Raw genomic sequence first — 19,249 nt, forward strand, 5'->3', positions numbered from 1 at the left:
CATTACGTATGCAACAGTTAAAACAGTAGACTTTCAACAATAATTATCTTTTCCGTCAGTCATTTATCTAAGGTTGCGACAGTTTCTGTAATCAGTCTGTCAGTGTCAGAGGAACTCGTGCGAGCCGAACACGAAAGTGATGTAACATGCTGTTAAACGTCATTTTCAATTAATCGTGCTGCGCGACTAAATGAGGAGACGACAAAACGAGCTGTGGGAATATTAACACTGTTTATGTATGTATGTAAATAAATGTAGAGCTTCGGAGTTGATATGAAAGATTGCTAAATGATTGCCGAAAGGTGTGCTTCGAAGATGCTCAGCGTAGAAAGTAGTATGAATGCGTCGTCGCTTCGGTGGGAAGTGATCGGATCGAGTCATCGCCGGGCAAGAAGATTTTCCCATGAAATCCTACGACGCGTGTTCGGGTTTCAAGTATCGATCCCGTACACGCGTTGTTCGGAAGCGATCGAGGCTCTTATCGGTCGGCTAGCATTTCGCGTGAATCACCTGGCGACGTTTAACGACGTCCAGTAGCTAATTTGTCATACGGCTGCCGGGCACGGTGACACGCGTTGAAGTAATAACACGCGTCGTTGCAGTTAACGCGCCCGTCAGACTGCGCTTTAAACGCGAAACGCAATCAATCTCCTTAGAATCGAGGATCCTACCGCCGTCCGGCAGCGCTAGCGAGCGAGCGAGCGCGCGCGCGCGCATATTCCAACATTCTAATTCCAGGCGAAACGTACTCGGCGAAGTATCGCGCCGAAGAGATCATGAATCACGGGAATCCGCGAGCAGAGCTGAAAAACCGAGTGAGAATCTCGCCGGTTGCGATAACAATCGTCGGGGATCTATTTCAGGCGACTGACAGCTGTTTTCGTGAATGATACCGGTTGTAAACCGTGGCGCCAATAAACGCCGGAGACACGATAAACAGTATGTTAAACGATCGAATCGACGAGCTAATCCTTTTATCGGTCGGAGATCGCGAATCGCCGATCAAACAGACGTTTCGCTCGCGATTTCCACGCACGATCTATCGATTGTTATTACAGTTTCGAGACGTTCCCAGCCGGCTGTGTATTTATCCAGACGAAGGATCGCGCGCTCCGATCCGGGACCCCGAGCTGTTCGATCTCTATCCCCTAGCACCGTGGCGTTCGTACGGTTCGCGCGTGAATCACCGGTTACTATTATCGGAAACGATTGTAAAGGTCACTGACTGCGATCTTTCTACCAGAGATCCCGGCTGCGATGGCTCGGGTTAGGCGATTCCGGCGGAGGATCCCGGCGAACTGAAATCCGCGATACCCGTCGGGCTAAGTGGCTACGAAACCCCGTGTCGGCCGCATAATGATTCACCGACGGTTACCAAGGACTGCTCGGAGTCGTCGCTATCGCAGGTTGACACACGATATTATCAACCGGTCGAGAAAGAAAGAGCCCCGCGAGAAATGACGAATCCGAGCAACTGGTTATCGCAGGTCCACGTCGCGTCGCGTCGGTTCCTCGGGAAGCCGTAGTCGCCCGGAACCTTGATCGACATCTATGTCCACCGAGCGCATTTCTCTCCGTTGAAAGATTACACCGTGCGAGGCAATCCTACAAGCGTGTCCGCGCGATTCGACTGGCAACGACCTTACGCATAGAATGTAGAATTCACCTGTGTCATGAGGCGATCCGCCCCGGTGCCCTCCTCGTCCTTGAAGATGATGTCGGTGTTGTAGTTCGGCACGAGATCCCGGAACCTGGAGTCGTGCCTGGAGACGCGGCCCTCGATGAGCCCGCTGGCCGGTAGCGTGTTCTCGCTGACGTTCGGCACATGTTGCTTGAAGACCAACGGCGTCAGCTTCCTGAGGGGTGGTCGCCTGCCACCGCCCCTGCCCGGTCCACAGGCAAGCACCAGGCCGCCGTTGTCCAGCACCGGCAGCCAGAGGCCGAGGATCAAGAGGAACACCTGGAGCAACGATGGCGCGGTCCCTCGCCTCCTGAGGACGCAGTGGTGGCTTGCCTGATGGCCGCGGCGACGATGATGCTGCACCATAATCACGCGGCTCTGGCAACGCGGAGAACCCTGTTTGCCGGTTTGGTACCAATCACTGCACGCCGATCCTCACGTGCTTCGTTGCTGCCAGCCGCCGTCGTCGACGCCGACGGTACCACCGTGTATTCACCACCACCACCGCCACCACCGCCGACGAATACGATCACGATCCTCCTCCTCCACGGTTGACGGAACGTGGATGCGGACCCGGCCAAACAAGACGACCAGCACGAGGATTTCGGTAAATAGCTGCCGTCGCCGTCGCCGCCGCCAGTCCGTCTTCTCCTCCTGTTGCCACTGACCTCACTCACGCTTAACCATAACCAGGGCATCACACACCCCCCCAGCACCGCACTCTTATCACCGTTCGGACCGTCGTAGCGTCGTAGTCGATCGGCACCCGCGACAGAATGATAGATAGAGACAGAAGAAAAACGAGAAAGAAAAAGAGAGAGAGAGAGAGAAAAAGAGAGAGAGAGAGAGGACACGTTCAACTATCAAATCCGGCAGATAGGGATCTAGGCCTATCGGTGTACCAGAGATCGTCGATGATCGACCGTACGCGGCACGACCGGCACCGACACGTTCGCCGCACTCGAAGCAACAACAACCTCCGAAACCGGAGAGTGACCCCGACGTTGTACTTCTATTCCTCGATCTTATCAGAGTCGTTGGACATATACCGATAACAGATTACGCTTTATCGAACGGTCTCCTACGTAATTCCACCGCGCCGAAACATCGGGGGCACAATTCCTTTCGATCGTATCGAAGGTTCGCTACATATTATAGGGGTTGGGAATCTGGTTCGCGCGACGTTTCGAATGTCACATGGATGTATTTCTTTCCTCTTTTCTTTTCTTTTTTTGTTTGTTTGTTTGACGATCACTCGTAGAGACCGGCGCGTCACGGCGCGAGCTTCGGAACCTTGTGCCCGTGGACCCCCGGTTTTCGTGAGAGCCGGAGGAGAGGTGTCACCGCGATCGGACCTGACTCACTTGACTGAACCCGATATTGCGAGCCGCGGTCCGGAAGCTCTGTGGCGCACGTTTTCCGGACGAGTCGGTGGTGGGAAATGCGTGACGGGTTTCGGTGGGTACCCCTGGCGTCGTCGTTGGTTTGGCCTGGCCTGCCTCGGGTCCAGGGTGCCCCTCTTCCTGCCCCCACCAAGCTACGTGGCCAACGGCCGGCCTGGCGCTGGTTGCAGCTATAGCTGCTGGCCCCCGTGGGGCTCTCACGGCCTCCGGAACGTGGTGGTGGACGATCCCCCTACTCCCACCAGGCCGGGCCCTGCTTGGTGCACATCCTTGACGTCACCGGGCCCGTCGAGACTCCATTGGTCGGGGCGGGGCGTGCGCTGGGTAAACGAGGACAGGTGCACAACGCGGACTCTTCGCGGGCCTCCCGTTCGTTGGTGGAAGCAGGAGGACAGCACGCCGGCCAAGGGAGAGAGAGGATGAAAACCTTTTAGCTTTCTCCTCGTTCGATTCGGTTTTGATCAACCTCTACCGGGGCCGTCTCTCTCTCTCTCTCTCTCTCTCTCTCTCTCTCTCTCTCTCTCTCTCACTCTCTCTCTCACTCTCTCCTCCGCTCTCTTCGTAACCCGTCTTCTGTCTCGCTCGCTTCCACACACGGTTCCCCACGGGTCTCCTCATCGGCTTCTTCTTCACCGCTGTCCTCTTCCTTTTACGTGTTCTCAACGATCCCCACCCCCCACCCCCGCCCCACCTCCTTCTTCGCTCCCTCGATTGATCCCTCTTCCTCTTCGTCGTTTTCGTTGTCGTCGTTACAACGTTTTACCTTGTTGCCGCCTGTCCTTCTTCGACAGCGGGATCGTTTCCTCGTTCAACCTCTACTCCCGTGGATCCTTACGCCAAGTACCCCGGGACAAGCTTCGGTTGCGAGAAGATTCTCAATGACCGTCTACCCCCAAGCAGACCCGGCGTACCCTAGGCTGATGCTGGCCGGCGTGGGGTGGGCTGACCTTGACTTCGGCAGCCGTCAAGTTTCGCTCTTCTTTACGATTTTGCTTTTTCAAGTCTTGTTTCTCTCTCTCTCTCTCTCTCTCTCTCTCTCTCTCTCTCTCTCTCTCTCTCCCTCGCTCTCACGCGAGCGCGCGCGCGCGCGCGCGTTCGGTTTCTTTGCTCGATTACCCTCTCCACCGACCGATTACCACTTTTATCGCATTCCTGCGCCGCGTCGGGATTTTATTAAATGTTACAACGTGCACCGGGGAGGATCGCCGGACCGGCGTGCAACGCGTTTCCTTCCTTTCCCATGGTGACCGGTCATCGTTGAACTTTAAAGGGCAGGCGCCGGAACCGCGGGATTTAATCGTTCCGCGAATCGCTCGATCCTCCGGGAAAGCGTAACCACGCTGGAATGCGTACACAACCGATCCGATCGGCCCGCTGTAAGCGTTACGATTCTTATTTACAAGCAGCGCCGGGATTTATCGATCCAACATTATCGCGGCGGCGACGGCGCTTCGATCGGCACGCGATAAACGCGTAGCTGATTTTTGAAATATTCCCGATAATCGATCAGAACGGATTACCGATTTCTTGGGAAGAATGAGGAGTGGGCACGGACACGATGGAACGTCGCGCGCAACTGGTTAACTGATATGAAAGTCCGAGACTTCTGGAGGAACAGGGAGGGGATCAAGAGCGCGAATACCTACCAAACGGTTCACTGATAATAAACAACTTTTGCGCGAATGTCTGGCCACGTCCCACCGACGCCAGTCACGCTTGATCATCGACACACGCCGATTTACCGTGTAAACGATCCCAGGCCTCCGGATTTCGCGAGAAATCTGATTTAAGCACGGGCAAAAAAATTCCTTTCTTCTTGATAATCACTCGGGAATTTGCAATGAGTGGGATGGTTCTGAGAACGTGCCGATACGTTGAGTCACTTTTGTACCGAATCTAATTAAATATATCTTCTCTCGTGGCTGAGTTAGAGTTTCTCGGGAAAATTGATTTTTCGGTCGTTGATGGTAATCTATCACAGAAAACGGTAAGACTGGTAAAGTTATTTGAGTTGTCACAGTTTTATAGTACTGTCCTGCTTTTCATAAAGTCGTCTAATGCGCAGGTTAAAAAATAGTGAAAAAAGAAAAATAGGACAATACAAGTGCTCAAGATCAGATAAATGCTGGGTGAAATGGGAGGAAATAGAATTGAAAAATTACAGAGAGTAGAGTCCGTAATTTTGTAAAGTATGTCAGTGTTAAAATCGTTCGTGTTTACCGTTGTACTTCCCCCAGTAAAATTTCAATTGAATTCGCCTGCCTCGATTCCCCAAAATCCGAGTAATTTACACATTTAAAAATGACTGCCGTTGAAACCTGTTATTAATTCTCGAGAACCGTGCCTTCGCTCACACTTTTTGCGACGAAACTATATAAATTAACGCAATACTAACAGTTCATATTTTATAATTGGTATGGGAACAGACTTTTTACTTTAACTGCACGCGAACCAATTCAATTCCGAAAATATGAACGCAACAATTACCCGAACAGTGCGTAATGCTTAACAAGTCCACTGTCGGCACCGGCCACCATAAAAATTCCACGAAATGGAAGTAATTTGTTTAATGAACCAAAACCTGAGAAGTTAACATTTCTCACCGCAATTATCCTCTCTCGTTTCTTCGCGAACCGAAGGTTGGCAACGCCAATTTTTTAATCTGAACGATCTCAACGTTGTGACAAATGCTAGTTATTTTTTACTTTACTGTATTACTAATAAATGTTTCTCTTTTCTAGTCCAGCACAAACATTAAGACGATCGTAAAGGGCACAGAAATCGTTTCTCACAAATTCATCGGTTTGCCAACAAGAACATTGTCAGCAAAAAATGATGAGATGCAACTTGTCTTTTTCAAACACAAAAATAGATTTTGAGGTCTCCGGGGGAAGAAATCGCCAAAAATTCTTTTTTCTCGGCCTCCCGATTGGGCGCGAGCCCTTAAGGAGGGTCCGCCGCGAAGCAGAAGGGGAACGGAAGCGTCGGTAAGGGGGCACGAGGTATAAACGTGCTCGAAGGGGGGACGATAATCGATAAGCGAAAGCGCGTTTCTCGCGTTTTAAGCGTTCACCGTAGACGGCGACGGTGTTACACGGGATGGCAACGCCGCGCTATTACTTGCACCTCGATAGCGGAATTTTATTTCCGCTCCGCGCCACCGCAGCTGCCACAAAAGTCAAAGTGCCTCGTAACAGGATTATGAAATGTTCCGGAGTAGCGTTCCGCGGATGTTTACAGCTCGCGAATACTCGTTATCTTTTATTGCCCACCGGCCTGTTTCAGCGATTCTGGCATCGGCATCGTTAACGAGCGACGTTTATACCTGCCATTGGTCCGTAACTCTCCCCCTTTTTGCGTACTACGCACGGGACCATAATGTAACCATTGTTTCTGCGCAGGGATCATGCCGTCCACGCCGAATCTTACGCCTCGATCCTTCGTCCTTCGGATCACCAGGTTGCACGGCGACGAGAAACCATATCCCAGACCAAAGATACAAATCAAAAAGATTCGATTCTTTCGATCCATCTCTGTCGAATCGGTGCAAGAATAATTTAAATTTCACCAATGATCGTACAGATGATCGGATCGGTGTTACGAGAACCGATGGTTCACGAATGAGTCCATATTCACCCAGTTTGAATACGTAGACACCGGAGATTTTTCAGGTTTTCGAGCATTAACGAAGACGCAATCGTGGACGCATCCCTGCGAAAACGCGACTAGAATTTCAGGCAAGGTTCTTGCAATGAACGAAGTGCACGCGCTCGCTATCGATGATGAGCACGTAGTCGCACGTACTCCGCGAAATTACCATTTCCACTGCAAGCTGAATTGCTCCAGCTCGCGCGAACAAAATGCAACGAGGAAGGTTTGCGCGAAAGAACAGGCATTATTCGATGGGGTGCGCAATGAGCGAGAACCTGCTGTGAACGAAGTTCGGATGAAACGGGGTGCCGGTGTATCTCGAAGGAGTGATCTTGTCCGCGGGATCCACCATCGCGGAGAAGCTCACCTCCGGGTGTCCCTTTTTCAAAGTAACACGATCCACGGCACGGCGAGGAAGTCTCTCGCGTCTCTCGGGTCTCTCGGAGGTAATGCCGGGGCCGGATAGAGGTCCGACGAGGCCCCCTCCGCGTAATGGACGGCTCAAATATTTATCATCGGCCGCGTAATTTAAGGTGCGTTTAGCAAACGGAAGACGACGCGAGGGAAAACAAACAAGTCAGGGGCGGTGTAGGATCGCCGGTAAGGTGGAGAATGGGACGTAGAAGGAGGAGGAGGAGGAGGAGGAGGAGGAGGGCGGAGGAGCGAAAGGGTGAGCGAGAGGTGGAGGCGGATGAGAATGAGGAGGAGGAGGATGAAGGCAAGAGGGGAAGGGAGTGGTGGTAGGATAAGGTCGAGATCGAGAGAGGACAGGGAGCCCGGAGATGAGACAGAGTTAGAAAGAACGGTGGCTAGACGGAGAGAAAAACCGAGGGAGAACGACGAGAGAGGCAGAAGGAGTAGCTCAAAGGGGCCGCCGCGGGCCCCAGAGGGCTCTGTGAGAAGGCACAAACCCCAATAATAGCACCAGAATTTATATACCTGCACGAACTCGGTGGAACGGTCTGCGGGGCTGCGGGTCCACGGATCCAGGGACGGCTTGTTGCGATACCCGAACCAGCCGGGGTCATTCTTCGAGAGAGGATTCATTTTCTTCTGTTTCCACGAGGCACCGGCCGTGGAAACCGGTCAATCTCTCGCGAACCAGAGATACGAACCTTCGAACCAACGATGATCTCTCGGTACCGAACAGCGCTAACACCGGTTCGGCCGATCGACCGGTTTTAAAGGCTAGCGATCGAGAGAGCCAGATCATTCCGAGCCCGTCGATATCCGGAACCACGCGAGGAAACGAGATATCTCGGGATCAACCTCGGACAAGGGACTTCGCGTCCATACACCTCAGGACTGACCGGCCCTGGGCCCCATCAGCGGCAGTCTAGCATCCTCTCGACGGAGGGAAGAAAAGCCAACAAGGGGAGCGAGCGAGAGCTGCAGACACCGGACAAGATGAAGAGAGAGAGAAAGAGAGAAAGAGATAGAGAGAGAGAGAGAGAGAGAGAGAGAGAGAGAGAGAGAGAGAGAGGAGAGACAGAGTGTAGAAGTAGCAATTCGTGGCGGGCTGGAGAGCGAACCATCCATCACCGAGGGCTCAAAGCCGTATCTTCTGGTGACCGGTGCCCGCCGCGACCGATGCTGGATGCCAAAGCACAGCCAAATATTGTGAAAGGTCCAGAAAAGGCAGGAACGTGAAATAAATTTGCTCTGCCAGCAGCGGAACGAGGAACGAGAGAGAGAAGGGGACCAGGTGCCGAGAGCGAAAGGGACAGCCGACCGATTCGTGAGAGCGAGCGAGACCCTCGGGAAGGATGATACTCTTCTGGGTAGCTCGAAAGGTTGCGCCTTGTACTTGTGCGTGTCGAGGTGGAGAGAGGAAGAAGGCTCTTTAACCACTGTCGGCTCTTTGAACCCTGTTCGTCTCTCTTTCTCTATCTCTCATCCTCCTCCTCCTACTCCTCCTCGTCCCCCCACCCCCTTTTCTCTCTTTTCCTTGTTCCCATCTTCCTCGTGCACGCACACGCACATCCAAGCGGGAAACTGGCCGGCCTCAGAAACACAGAGCACCGCCATTTACATTTTACACGCGAAAATACGCATTGCCGACCACGGCCAATCGGCTGGCTCTGTTCGAAATGTGTTTCGCGCGCGCGTTATTTTTGCCACTGGAACGAACCCGCGTTGTCTGCTCTCAGATCCCCGACCGTTCAGTCGATTCCGTTCATTCCCGGTCGGAAACTGTTTAAAGGTAACTTGAAAAAGAGGGAGAGACATTCTATGTCAATTATTTTTAAATTGCAAGAGAGATTTTAATCTGTTGTGGTTTGTTTTTTTGCGAGCTGCAGTGACACAGTTAACAAGTTTTGTAATATTGTACAGCTCCGTTTATCAATTGTTTTCTTTTAACCAAATTTCTGTACGAACTTCTTTGACGTACAGACAGTTTTCCTATCGATTTTAGTGGAGCCATCGATTCAATTTAATCGCCGAAGGTCAAAATGTCCATTAGGAAACTGTTAAAACAGAGATTTTACTTTTAATTCTTCCAAATCGTTTTATTTTCAAGTAGACACGTCACAGCACACCCGTCCTCTTATTTTTTGAAATGCGAAGAATTCTATATTGGAATTAATTAAAGTAGAAGGGTCTCGTATAAAAAATACATATTCGAGGACGAACGTGGACATCCAAATCGAAACCAATTGGAACAGAGGATTATCAAAAAATACAAATTTCAATTTTAAAAAGTAGATTAGTACCTATCGACAACGATTTCAACACCTATATATGAATAGGGGATGATACCTCCGTGATTTCCATGTTGGAACCGATCGAATCGGAGGTGTTTAAAAGGAATCGAACTTCGAAAACCAGTTTTTGTTTTAAAATAGATTGGCAGTGTTACACGGTCGCAGGATACGCCGTCTCGCGACGCGACGTCGGATCCTTCGAATCACGTCTCAGGATCGTTCGATCCCCCCCCCCCCCCGCGGGTCTATTGATGCTTGTTAACGTAGCAGCACCTTGACCGTGCTCTCGGTCCATAATCTCCGCGAACGGCACGGATTCTCTTTCTCTCTCTCCCTCTCCCTCTCTCTCTCTCTCTCTCTATCTCGTCGGTGGATTAATAATCGGAGGAGAACTCGAGGGGAGCGAAAAAGCGAGACGACGCAGCGCCGGATCGGGCTAAGGAGAGACATAGGGGACAGAAAAGGACAAACAAAGATTTACAAAACAAAAAACGAGAAAAAGAGAAAGAAAAGAACGGTCGAGCCGAGGAGTGCGAGCGAACGATCGGCCGCGAGGAAGAACGAGAAAGAAAGAAAGAGAAAGAGAGAAATAGAGAGTGAAAGGAGAAGGGAGAAAGACGGAAGACTGCGGGGAAGAATGAGAGAGAGAGAGAGAGAGAGAGAATGATAGAAGGAGAGAGGTGGTTAGAAAGGAAGACCGCGTAGAAAGATGAAGAAAGAAAGGAAAGTGGAAGGGTACAGAGATCGTAGCTCGTAAGTTAGCACGTGGTCGAGGCAAGCCGTGCGAAGGAAACCGAGAAGCGGGAAAGGAGAGGTGAAACGGGTCGAGTGGGCTTACCACCTCATCTTCTTTCTGTTGGCCACTGACGTAGATAAAATTCTACGTGGCCCCCGTGAACGTGACACCCGTCCGCTGTTTTCGTGACGAATAACAATGTAATGGAGGTCGATGGCGCCCTTTGAAGTGGCCGTCCTGCTCGCTCATTTTCGTGACTAATCAAAACCTCCGAGTTCTCGCGACGCACAAAAGGAGCGTCTCCACCGAACGAGAAATATTTATCGACAGAGCCGAATAGGCGCGAGCTGGCTACACACTGTACGATAGCGAACCGTGTAAAATCCGGGAACGGTGTATAAATTAGCCGCGTTTCTCGGGCGACAACGCACACAGACAGACACGCGTGCACCGTGGGGGCCCGTTCGTTCGAGGGGCCCGTTTCCCCCCCTCCAGTAACGAGGAACCTCCCTAATTAGAATTCCATTTCGCGGTCCTGTCGGCGGGAATATCGGCCGATCTACACGATCCTTCGTTACTTACGCCACTGTCAGCACCTCCACCTTTCTGCTGTTCGTCTTTGGGCCACCTCATCTTCGCGGCCCGAACGGAGGCAGAGAGAAGAGAAGAGAGGAGACAAGCGTGCAAGCGTGCAAGCGTGCAAGCGGAGACAGAGGCACAGAGGAGGAAAGGAACAACAGATAGATAAAGCGGACGACACAGCGGCCGAAAAACCAGGAAGAAATCGGAATTCGACGGGACGCCACCGAAAAACCTAGCTGAAGAAGTAGACAAGACACGGCGGGTGGAGTCCGACGAATGCAACAAAAGGAGGGGGCGGGGGTGAAGGGGGAAAACAATAACGCGAAGAAAAAGTAGCGTGGATCGGGGTTGGGGGGGGGGGGGAGTGGAGTAAAAAAGAAAAAGAATGAAATAGTGAAGTGACGAGGGACGGAGGAGGACGGAGCGAGAGAAGAAAAGGAACGGAAGAGCATCGGAGGTAGAATAGGAAGAGCGAAGAAGCGAGCGTAAGACCACACAGGACGCGGCACGCGCGCGCTCTACCGGGTGGGCCAGCGCACGACGGCTTCGGGCCCGCTCGTGCGAAGTCGGCGAAGCTCGTGCGTCCTCGGCTGGGCCCGGTGGTCGAGCCCAGCCGAGGCCACACAGATCGCGCACGCGCGAACGCTTCCTGGGTGGCATTCGCCTGCCGGCCGGCAGGCTAAGCGTAAGGTATTTCTTCTCTCGGTTCCACCGTGGGCCGTACAACCTGTTAGTGTCGTACCATCCACGCATTATGCCCCTCGTTCTCTCCTCGTCTTTCACGGCTACTCACGCTACCTGTCTCTCACCCGAGGCCCCTCGTACTTCTCTCTCTCTCTCTTTCTCTCTCTCTCTCTCTCTCTCTCTCTCTCTCTTTCCTTCTCTCGCGCGAACGCGAGATGAGGCCCCTCGAGGCTCCTCCTGCCCTCCGGTACCTCCGGCATCACGAGCTTCTAATAAGATTCCAATTTGTCAATTAGGGGGAGGACGGGATCCGGGCGCATCTTCTCTCCTCTCCTTCACCGGCACCTTCTCCACCTCGTCTTCTCTTCCTCTCCGCGTTAGCACCTGCCTCACATTAACGACGTGCAACTGCGACACTTGAGCGGCTGCCGTACGCGACGTAATCTCCGTGCGATCTTCCTGCGCGATTTAAACACAACCCGACACGAGCGTCTCTCGCGCGCTTCTCCCGGTGCGATATGGCTCAATGAGGTTCCGTTTCGTCTTCGACTATGATCTGTTTTTTCGGGGACGTCTCCGTGGCCCTCGTAGACGCCCAATGTTGCGAATCTGAACCAACGGGTACACGCTTTCTGGTCAAACTGTTTGCTTCTTCATTGATTCGTTTGAGAAAATCTGCGAGCAAAAATAGTGCTCGTAGAACAATCTCTAGTTCGTTATGAGAGTCTTGTACATTTGTACGTGAATTGGAAGGAGCAGTGTCCCCACTCCTATGCTCCAAATTTGCAGTGCAGTAGGACCTCGACACGATGCGCCGATCATATCGAAGAGAGTAAGCAAACACGGGTGTATCGAAGAGGTACCGTGGGACAGATCCGAGAGAGTGGAAACGCCGGGGCTGAGATTACTGAGAAATCTGGCGATTATTTTCTCCGAAGTCGTTCTCGGTTTCCAGCACACTCCCGAGTGAAGACCCAGCGGGTGGCTCGCGTCACGAGAATGCAGCCCGCTCATGTTGCGGCCAGGCTCATTATGTCGGTGTGTGCGTAAGAATTTCGTACACGCGATGTAATCGCGCCGGTGAAACTGACGCGGTAAACTACACGCGACACGTATCGCGAGTCATCGGCTCGGCCAGGAATCTTTGTCATCATCGTCCCGCCGAAATTCGCGGCGGGATGCAACCAAGCGCATTCCCGGACTCGCCTGCCAATAAAACCGCGCGATCGCACCTTTGTCTCGTCGAATCTCATTGTTCGACACGCGGTTTCGTCTAGCCGTTTTCCACCTGATTCGAATCAATGTTTTCCTGTCGATGATACCGCTCGGTAACTTTATCTGTTCTAAATAGGTTAATAGAACCACCTATGGGAATGTAAGAGGGTTAATTAATGGGACTTAAGAGGGTTGATTAATTAGGTCAACATACAAATTGCTCCGGTACCGTGTTATAGCGCGTTTGCGAATAACGCTGTCGAACCGAAATTTCGTAGAACCGTGCAACGAGCAAGATCATCCATCGAGCAGCTCGCTAGCCGATCCTTAGAGGAGAACTGACGGATCTCGGGCGGCGAGGCTCGAAAACCGAAAGGATTTGAAAGTGATCCATCGGAGGCATTAGTCCTGGTCAGGGGCGTATCCCGAGGCCCGGGCGCCTGTTGTATCAGCTCCTACGTATGTTCGGTGACGCGGTCCCGGGTCCCGGGTCCCGGGTCCCAGGTCCCGGGGCCCTCTCTGCCCCCGCAGGGGGACTATAAAGTTTCATTTCTGCCGGGCGAATGTCTTCGAATTAGCAATAAAGCAGCGATTCTCTTCCCCTCGCAACGAACAACGAGGCCGCGCCGCGCCGCGCAGCGTTGGCTCCTTCTCGTTTTTTGTTTACTCACCAGCGAACTGGTTTTGCGGTATACATGCTCCATTCCCCCTCCCCTCCCCCCTCCTTTCACTGCCACCCCTCCTCACCCCGTGGACCCCCTGGACCCTTCGTCTTCGTCTTCGGTCCCGTCCTCTCGTCCTCTCGTCCTCTCGTCCTCACTCGCCGAGAGCGAAGGAGGATGCCCCCCGAGGGACAGAGAAGACGAGTACAGCTATTTTCGGGTACGCAAATACGCGGAGTGCGTGTGCGAAGGGGTGCTTCTGCTGCTGCTGCTGCTTCTGCTGCTCTCGAGAGCACCCGCGGTGAGAAACCGCCGGACTGTCATCGGCCAAAAATCATCGACCGTCCCAGCGTGCCCGCGTTGATCGTCGAGCATGCTTCGAAGAACAGACCCGGGTACGATTTTTGTATCGGCGGCCGTCTTGTGTTATTCCTGTAACAGTGGGACTGCGTTGAACAAATTTGTATGTAGAATACCATTGGAAACAGCATAACCTTCCGTTGTCTTTTGACGGTAGATTTACGTTACCTTCCTAGCGATTCGTAGCGACAAAATTGATAAATCTGTATTTAAACGGGAAAAATATGGACTTCTGAACAGATAAAGGCGGCTATAAATGCTGTAAAATTAAATATACAATAGAAATTTTCAAATGAAAATCACTTTAAAAAGAGGCCAGAGACTCCTTAGGCTGGGTAATTATTCTCTATTCTTGGACGGGGATGCACAGGTCGCACCCTTCGCGTTGAACAAGAGCATCCGTCGAGAAGCGTCCCCGTGACGCAGGAAACCTACGGCTGCAATATTCTCTCGGAATACTGATATGAAACGATGTTGGCCGCGACTTCTACGACTTCCTGCTCGGCCGGTAAACCACAAAATCCGAGTGCCCGGTGGTTGCAAGGGCTCTCTCCGGTGATTTCTCGGGGCCCGGCTTTAATGCTCGGAGGCACGCGTAATGCACCGACACGCCGCGCCGGTTCCTATATAGTCGCGCATCCTTATGCACCATTATACACATTATATACTATGTGATCTAGGTCCGTGCGCGCAGAGACAAAGGAATGCTCCCTCCCTCCCATCCTCTCTCGTCCTTCCACCTACCGATCCAGCTCGGTACCCCGTCCGAAGGGGGTACAGAAGTAGCCTAAGCGAAGGACGGCGTGAGCCGAAGCCGAGGGGGAGACATGGTCGAAGAAGAAGAAGAAGAAGAAGGAGAAGAAGAAGAAGAAGAAGAAGAAGAAGAGGAAGGGGAGCCGGGAGGAGGAGGAGAAGAGGCACGCGGGAAGAAAGAAGAATAAGAAGAGCGAACCGGAGGAGGAATAGGCCATTCCACTTATACGCTGCTCGGATTCAATTAACTCTCCACCTTCTTCCCTCCTTCTTCTTCTCATCTCGCGAGTCGGCGTGCCTTCTGCCCCCCTCGCCTTATACAGGGTGTTCCACGTGTTACGGACAAGAGCATGCACTCCGAATGCCACCGAAAAACTTTCGCTGACCACGAGCTGCTGCTTCGACACGGGGCACACCTTTGTCTCCGGCTTGTCCCGTTAACCGATCGGTGTTACATGTCCACCGGAGGCCGACGGCGACATATTTCGTCGGGATGAAAGCGGCACGGGTCCACGCCGTTCGTTTCGCCCTAACAAACAGTCCTATATTCGATCCGACGATAGCGGAAATTTCGCTAACGCGAGATCGAACGTCCTACAGTCTCTGTGGAGTGGTGGTGACCAGACGGAGTCTAAAGGGTGACTAGAACGATGGGACTGAACATCGTCCGAATAAATGCGCTCTTACAGTCTCGGTGGAGCGAAAAATAATTTCATAGAAATTATAATGTAGTCGGACGAAGTCTGAAGGGTGGCTAGGTCATTGAAGAAGTGACGGAGGCTACGGTATCACCAGACGAAGTCTAAAGGGTGACCAGACTGTTCAGAGTAAAAATTATAGTCCATATCATCGTATATAAATGAACGAATAAATTTATTTTGACCGGTTCCATATATTTTATTTCACAATCGTTGAAATCACAAGGTTGCTTCCATCGGGAAATGATCCAATAAATTTCAGGAAATTCAATGTAAATTGCGCAGAATCTAAATAAATATAGTCTTGTTAGTTTTATAAGGTAGAACGTTTTAAGTGCTTGGCAGGTTAAAGAACTGCAAGCGAAGATATCAGTAATTGATTTCACGGCTGAGTAAAAGAAAAATTTTTAAAACCATCGTACGGGAAACACCTGAAACATATGCAAGTAAGAACATAGAAGCAATAATTTAATTGGAAAAATGGATTTGTTTGGGCGTCTCCAACAAAGTGCGTTCACGCGCAAGTAAAGAGTACACAGGTATACAGGTAACGCGTCGCCAGCGGCCAGAGGAATGGACATACTCGTACGGCGAATCGGTGTTGGATTTCTCAGTGTCGTTTAATTGGACGTTATCCTTCTGCGTAATGAAGTGCGCGCATGTCGTTGCCGATACCGATGCACGCTGAGCGATTATCGTGTCATTGCCGCACACGTTCGGTCTGTCGCTTTGACTTACGATGGCAATAATCATAATGAGACACTTTACTGCGATCGTATACCAACTGACAACGATGACGACAAGTCATTGTCGTTGGTACGCGAACGAGCGAGATAAGGAGACTCTTATGAAACGTCCGGTAGGCAATTAATGCTAACCTGTTCCTCGCGTTTCTTCCAAAATTGTAAACTTGCATTCCCCGTTTGCAGAATATTCTTTTTCGACCGATTCTGTAAGAAAAGGTACTCGACACTGAAACTAATTCTTCAGATTCTTTGTTCTTTCAAACCTGTTGCTTTTTGCGCGTTCTGAAAAATTATCAACTTGTTCCATCCGTTTGAAAAATATGCTTTCGATCGATTTGGTTGAAAAAGGCAGTAACAAACAATATTCTTCAGTATTCCCAACATCCGGCAGTTAATTCTTGGAAATCTTCATTCTTTTAAATGCCGTTTGCACCATAAAAGTGTTATTAAACACTATCAGAAAAGTGAAACGGGTCCATTCCAATTGCGTATTGCGTTACGCCTTTCGATCATACCAGAGACAAAGTGATCTCACGAATCCAGCATCCCATGAGCATCCACCACCACCACCACCTCTATAGGGCTCGCTTATCCCAAAGATCGCGAGGATCCACAGCCTCTGCGATCCTCGACTAAATCCCGCAGGACCCGCTAACCGATCTGAGCACCAGACAAAGCGTGCACCGTAAAAGAGTGGTAGCAGCCTATACCGCACGAAATTCAGTGTTGCAACGTGACCGAGCTGATCTAGAAAATCAGCTTCACGGTAATCGCTTATCGATACCTGTACCGTGATCTCTGATTACAGACATTTCGTAGCTTTATCGTCGTGGAACAACGCAGTAGCCGGCCGATACCGTCGAGGCAAACCTAAAAGGAAAAGTGCAACGTGCACGCGAAACTGCGACAACGTTATCGCGGCTAATAACGCTGGTCTTAACGGTTCGGCGTTCGGTCCGGTTGAAAACACCGGATAAAGATGTATCGAGTTTCCTCGACACGACGTTTGCGCAGCGTAAATCGATATAATAGTCGCGCAACGGTCTCTTCGGGTTCGTTCGAGTCCGTTCGTCGAAGGTGGAGAAGGTAGAAGCTAGAATCCTGGCGAGAAGTGGATCCTGTGGACGAGAGGGAGCTTTCGAAGTCCTGGGTCCCCGGGCGTTTATGAGTTACCGGCGAGGATCCCTATCCTCTCTCACGAATTCATAAATTCGAGGACTGTCGGCAGCACCTGAGCCAGAAGTCTGCGGTCTTGTCGCGCGTTCGGAGATGAGAACGGTGCCTTAAGGCCCGCAACCTCTCTCCTTGAGACGAGATATCTCTCTCTCTCGCTCTCTCTCCCGTGTGTCTCTTTCTCTCTCTTCGGTTTCCCACGAGAACCACCGCCGCCGCCGCCTTCTGGAATGTCGCTCTCCCCTTCTCCTTCTGTTCTCTCTGCTCCTTCACCATCTCCACCTCCTCCTCCTCCTCCTCCTCCTCCTCCTCCTCCACCTTCTCCCGATACGACCTGCCACCTCCTCTCACGTTGCTCCCCCGTGTTCGAGGCTCCACGAGACCTCGATGTCCTCTCTCGTTCTATCGCGTCGCAAGCAACCCTGGACCATTCTCCTCCTCAGCTTCCCTCTTTCCGCCGTACACCTCCGACACCGGCCCTCTCTCCCTCGATTCCCTCCCGAGATTTAACGGGGTGCATCCTGCTACACGCTATACGCGACGATGCGACTCGTGATTAGGAGTGCATATGGGAAAAGGAGGACCTGGCAGACCCTGCTACCCAGCCATCCCGATTGCGAACTTCCAAAATTCATCCTTCATCGTTTTGCCTTCGCCGAGAGATGTTAACGCGCGGAGTGCGCGTCTAGAGTTTCAGCACGATGCTCGGAGCGGGTCTGTCCTTTCACGGTGAAGAAGCCACGGTATATTCAAATGAATCTGGATTCTGTCGCCGTGACAATTAACGGATGTAGGGTGATTCTTCTTTTGTCTTCGTCGAGAAATTTTAACACCGTGCTGCTTCGGTTTCGGGATGATTTTTCCATTGTAATCGTATGTTTTTGAAAGCGAGAAAATTCTACATGTTCCTTCCTCTAATGCCAGAATAATTTCTATTTGTTAAGATGAGTTTTACGAAATTGGTGTTAACGTTTGCTTAAAGCAATTTTTGTTTTTCGTGCGTAATTGAAGAGGTACGAGGAAGGGAGACTCGGAGGGTGGCTAGAACAAGTCTATTTTAATTACTCTCCGAATTACATTCATCCCCCGGATCCGGCTTGCCGGATTTATTGATCCATAAACAAGAAACTACGCGCGAATCGCAGGAGAGTTAAACGTTGAGTGAGACACGCACAATGGTTTACGACCGTGAATTCTTTATAGCCCTCCGATTACACGATTTCACGTGACAAAAAACTTTTTCGACGGATGTGACATAATTTGCTCGCTATCAGTGGCCATACCATAAACTTTTATCATTCGCGAAGAAGTGCCATGTCTTTGTTGATTTAAAGCCGACCTTAAAATAAAGAAACGGATTAGAAATCACTAATTCGCGACACTATCGAAGCTTTCAGTCTTTTACAAAAAGTAGTATCAATGTCGTTCTCCTTCACTTTGTCTCAGTTTTTCGTCGAATCGCCAGTTCTTTTTTTTTCTTTTTAGGACACCATGCGGAACGGCCGATTTCTCATGGAGTCAAGAGTGAATCCGCGTTTAATTAACACCGCCGCAAAAATCGGCGGCCCTGAACAATGTTGTATTTTCTGCTTGGCGGAGCGGCCGTTCGAACGGGATGTTTTGCTTGGCCGTTCTTGATTCGCTTTGTGATTTCATTGAGATCGAAGCCGATGCGAAACAATCGGATTGCTCGTCGGTTGTAGCTACAACATCGGGCCGTGGATCTAATTGCTGTTTAGCCGGCCGTGGAAAAATATCGTTCGACCCCATTGTATGTGCCGCCGATTTATTTCTCGAACCGGAGCCCGGCGTCCCATTACACGTCTTGTTAATAATGACGGTGGTTTACATTTTGCTACCTATGTTTGCGGCCCGCGGACGCAATAAGATGGCCGTGATCAAGCCTAAGTGTGCGTCCGATCATGTGCACAACGGGTGACGCGTTTAAATCACGCGATTGCGTTCCGATTTAACAACCCTTTGGGAACGAGGATTTTCGAAAGATTATTCTCTTCGGGGAAGTAGCTTATGCGTCGAAGTCTTAAACAATAGGAAAAAATTAAGAATATCCACTGATCACTGCGATAGACTATTATAAAATTGAGGACTCGCGCGGTACATCACTGTAACGTATGAAGAGCGTTATATTTTACATTAATAGTAACAATAAAAATCATCGTAGAATAAATTGAAAAAGGAA

General features: G+C 51.0%; 1 protein-coding gene across 1 annotated transcript in view; it reads right to left on the reverse strand.

The window, feature by feature from the left end:
- Hh (hedgehog signaling protein) overlaps positions 1-2,448 on the reverse strand; it is a 59,013-nt gene extending 56,565 nt beyond the window's left edge. Inside the window, exon 1 of the mRNA XM_076794608.1 lies at positions 1,667-2,448. Within this exon, the coding sequence (XP_076650723.1) occupies positions 1,667-2,047 (381 nt within the window). The 5' untranslated portion in view covers positions 2,048-2,448. The remainder of the gene's footprint in view (positions 1-1,666) is intronic.
- Between the last annotated feature and the right edge of the window lie 16,801 nt (positions 2,449-19,249).

The sequence above is a fragment of the Halictus rubicundus genome, chromosome 10 (assembly GCF_050948215.1).
Source record: "Halictus rubicundus isolate RS-2024b chromosome 10, iyHalRubi1_principal, whole genome shotgun sequence".
Lineage (NCBI taxonomy): Eukaryota > Metazoa > Arthropoda > Insecta > Hymenoptera > Halictidae > Halictus > Halictus rubicundus.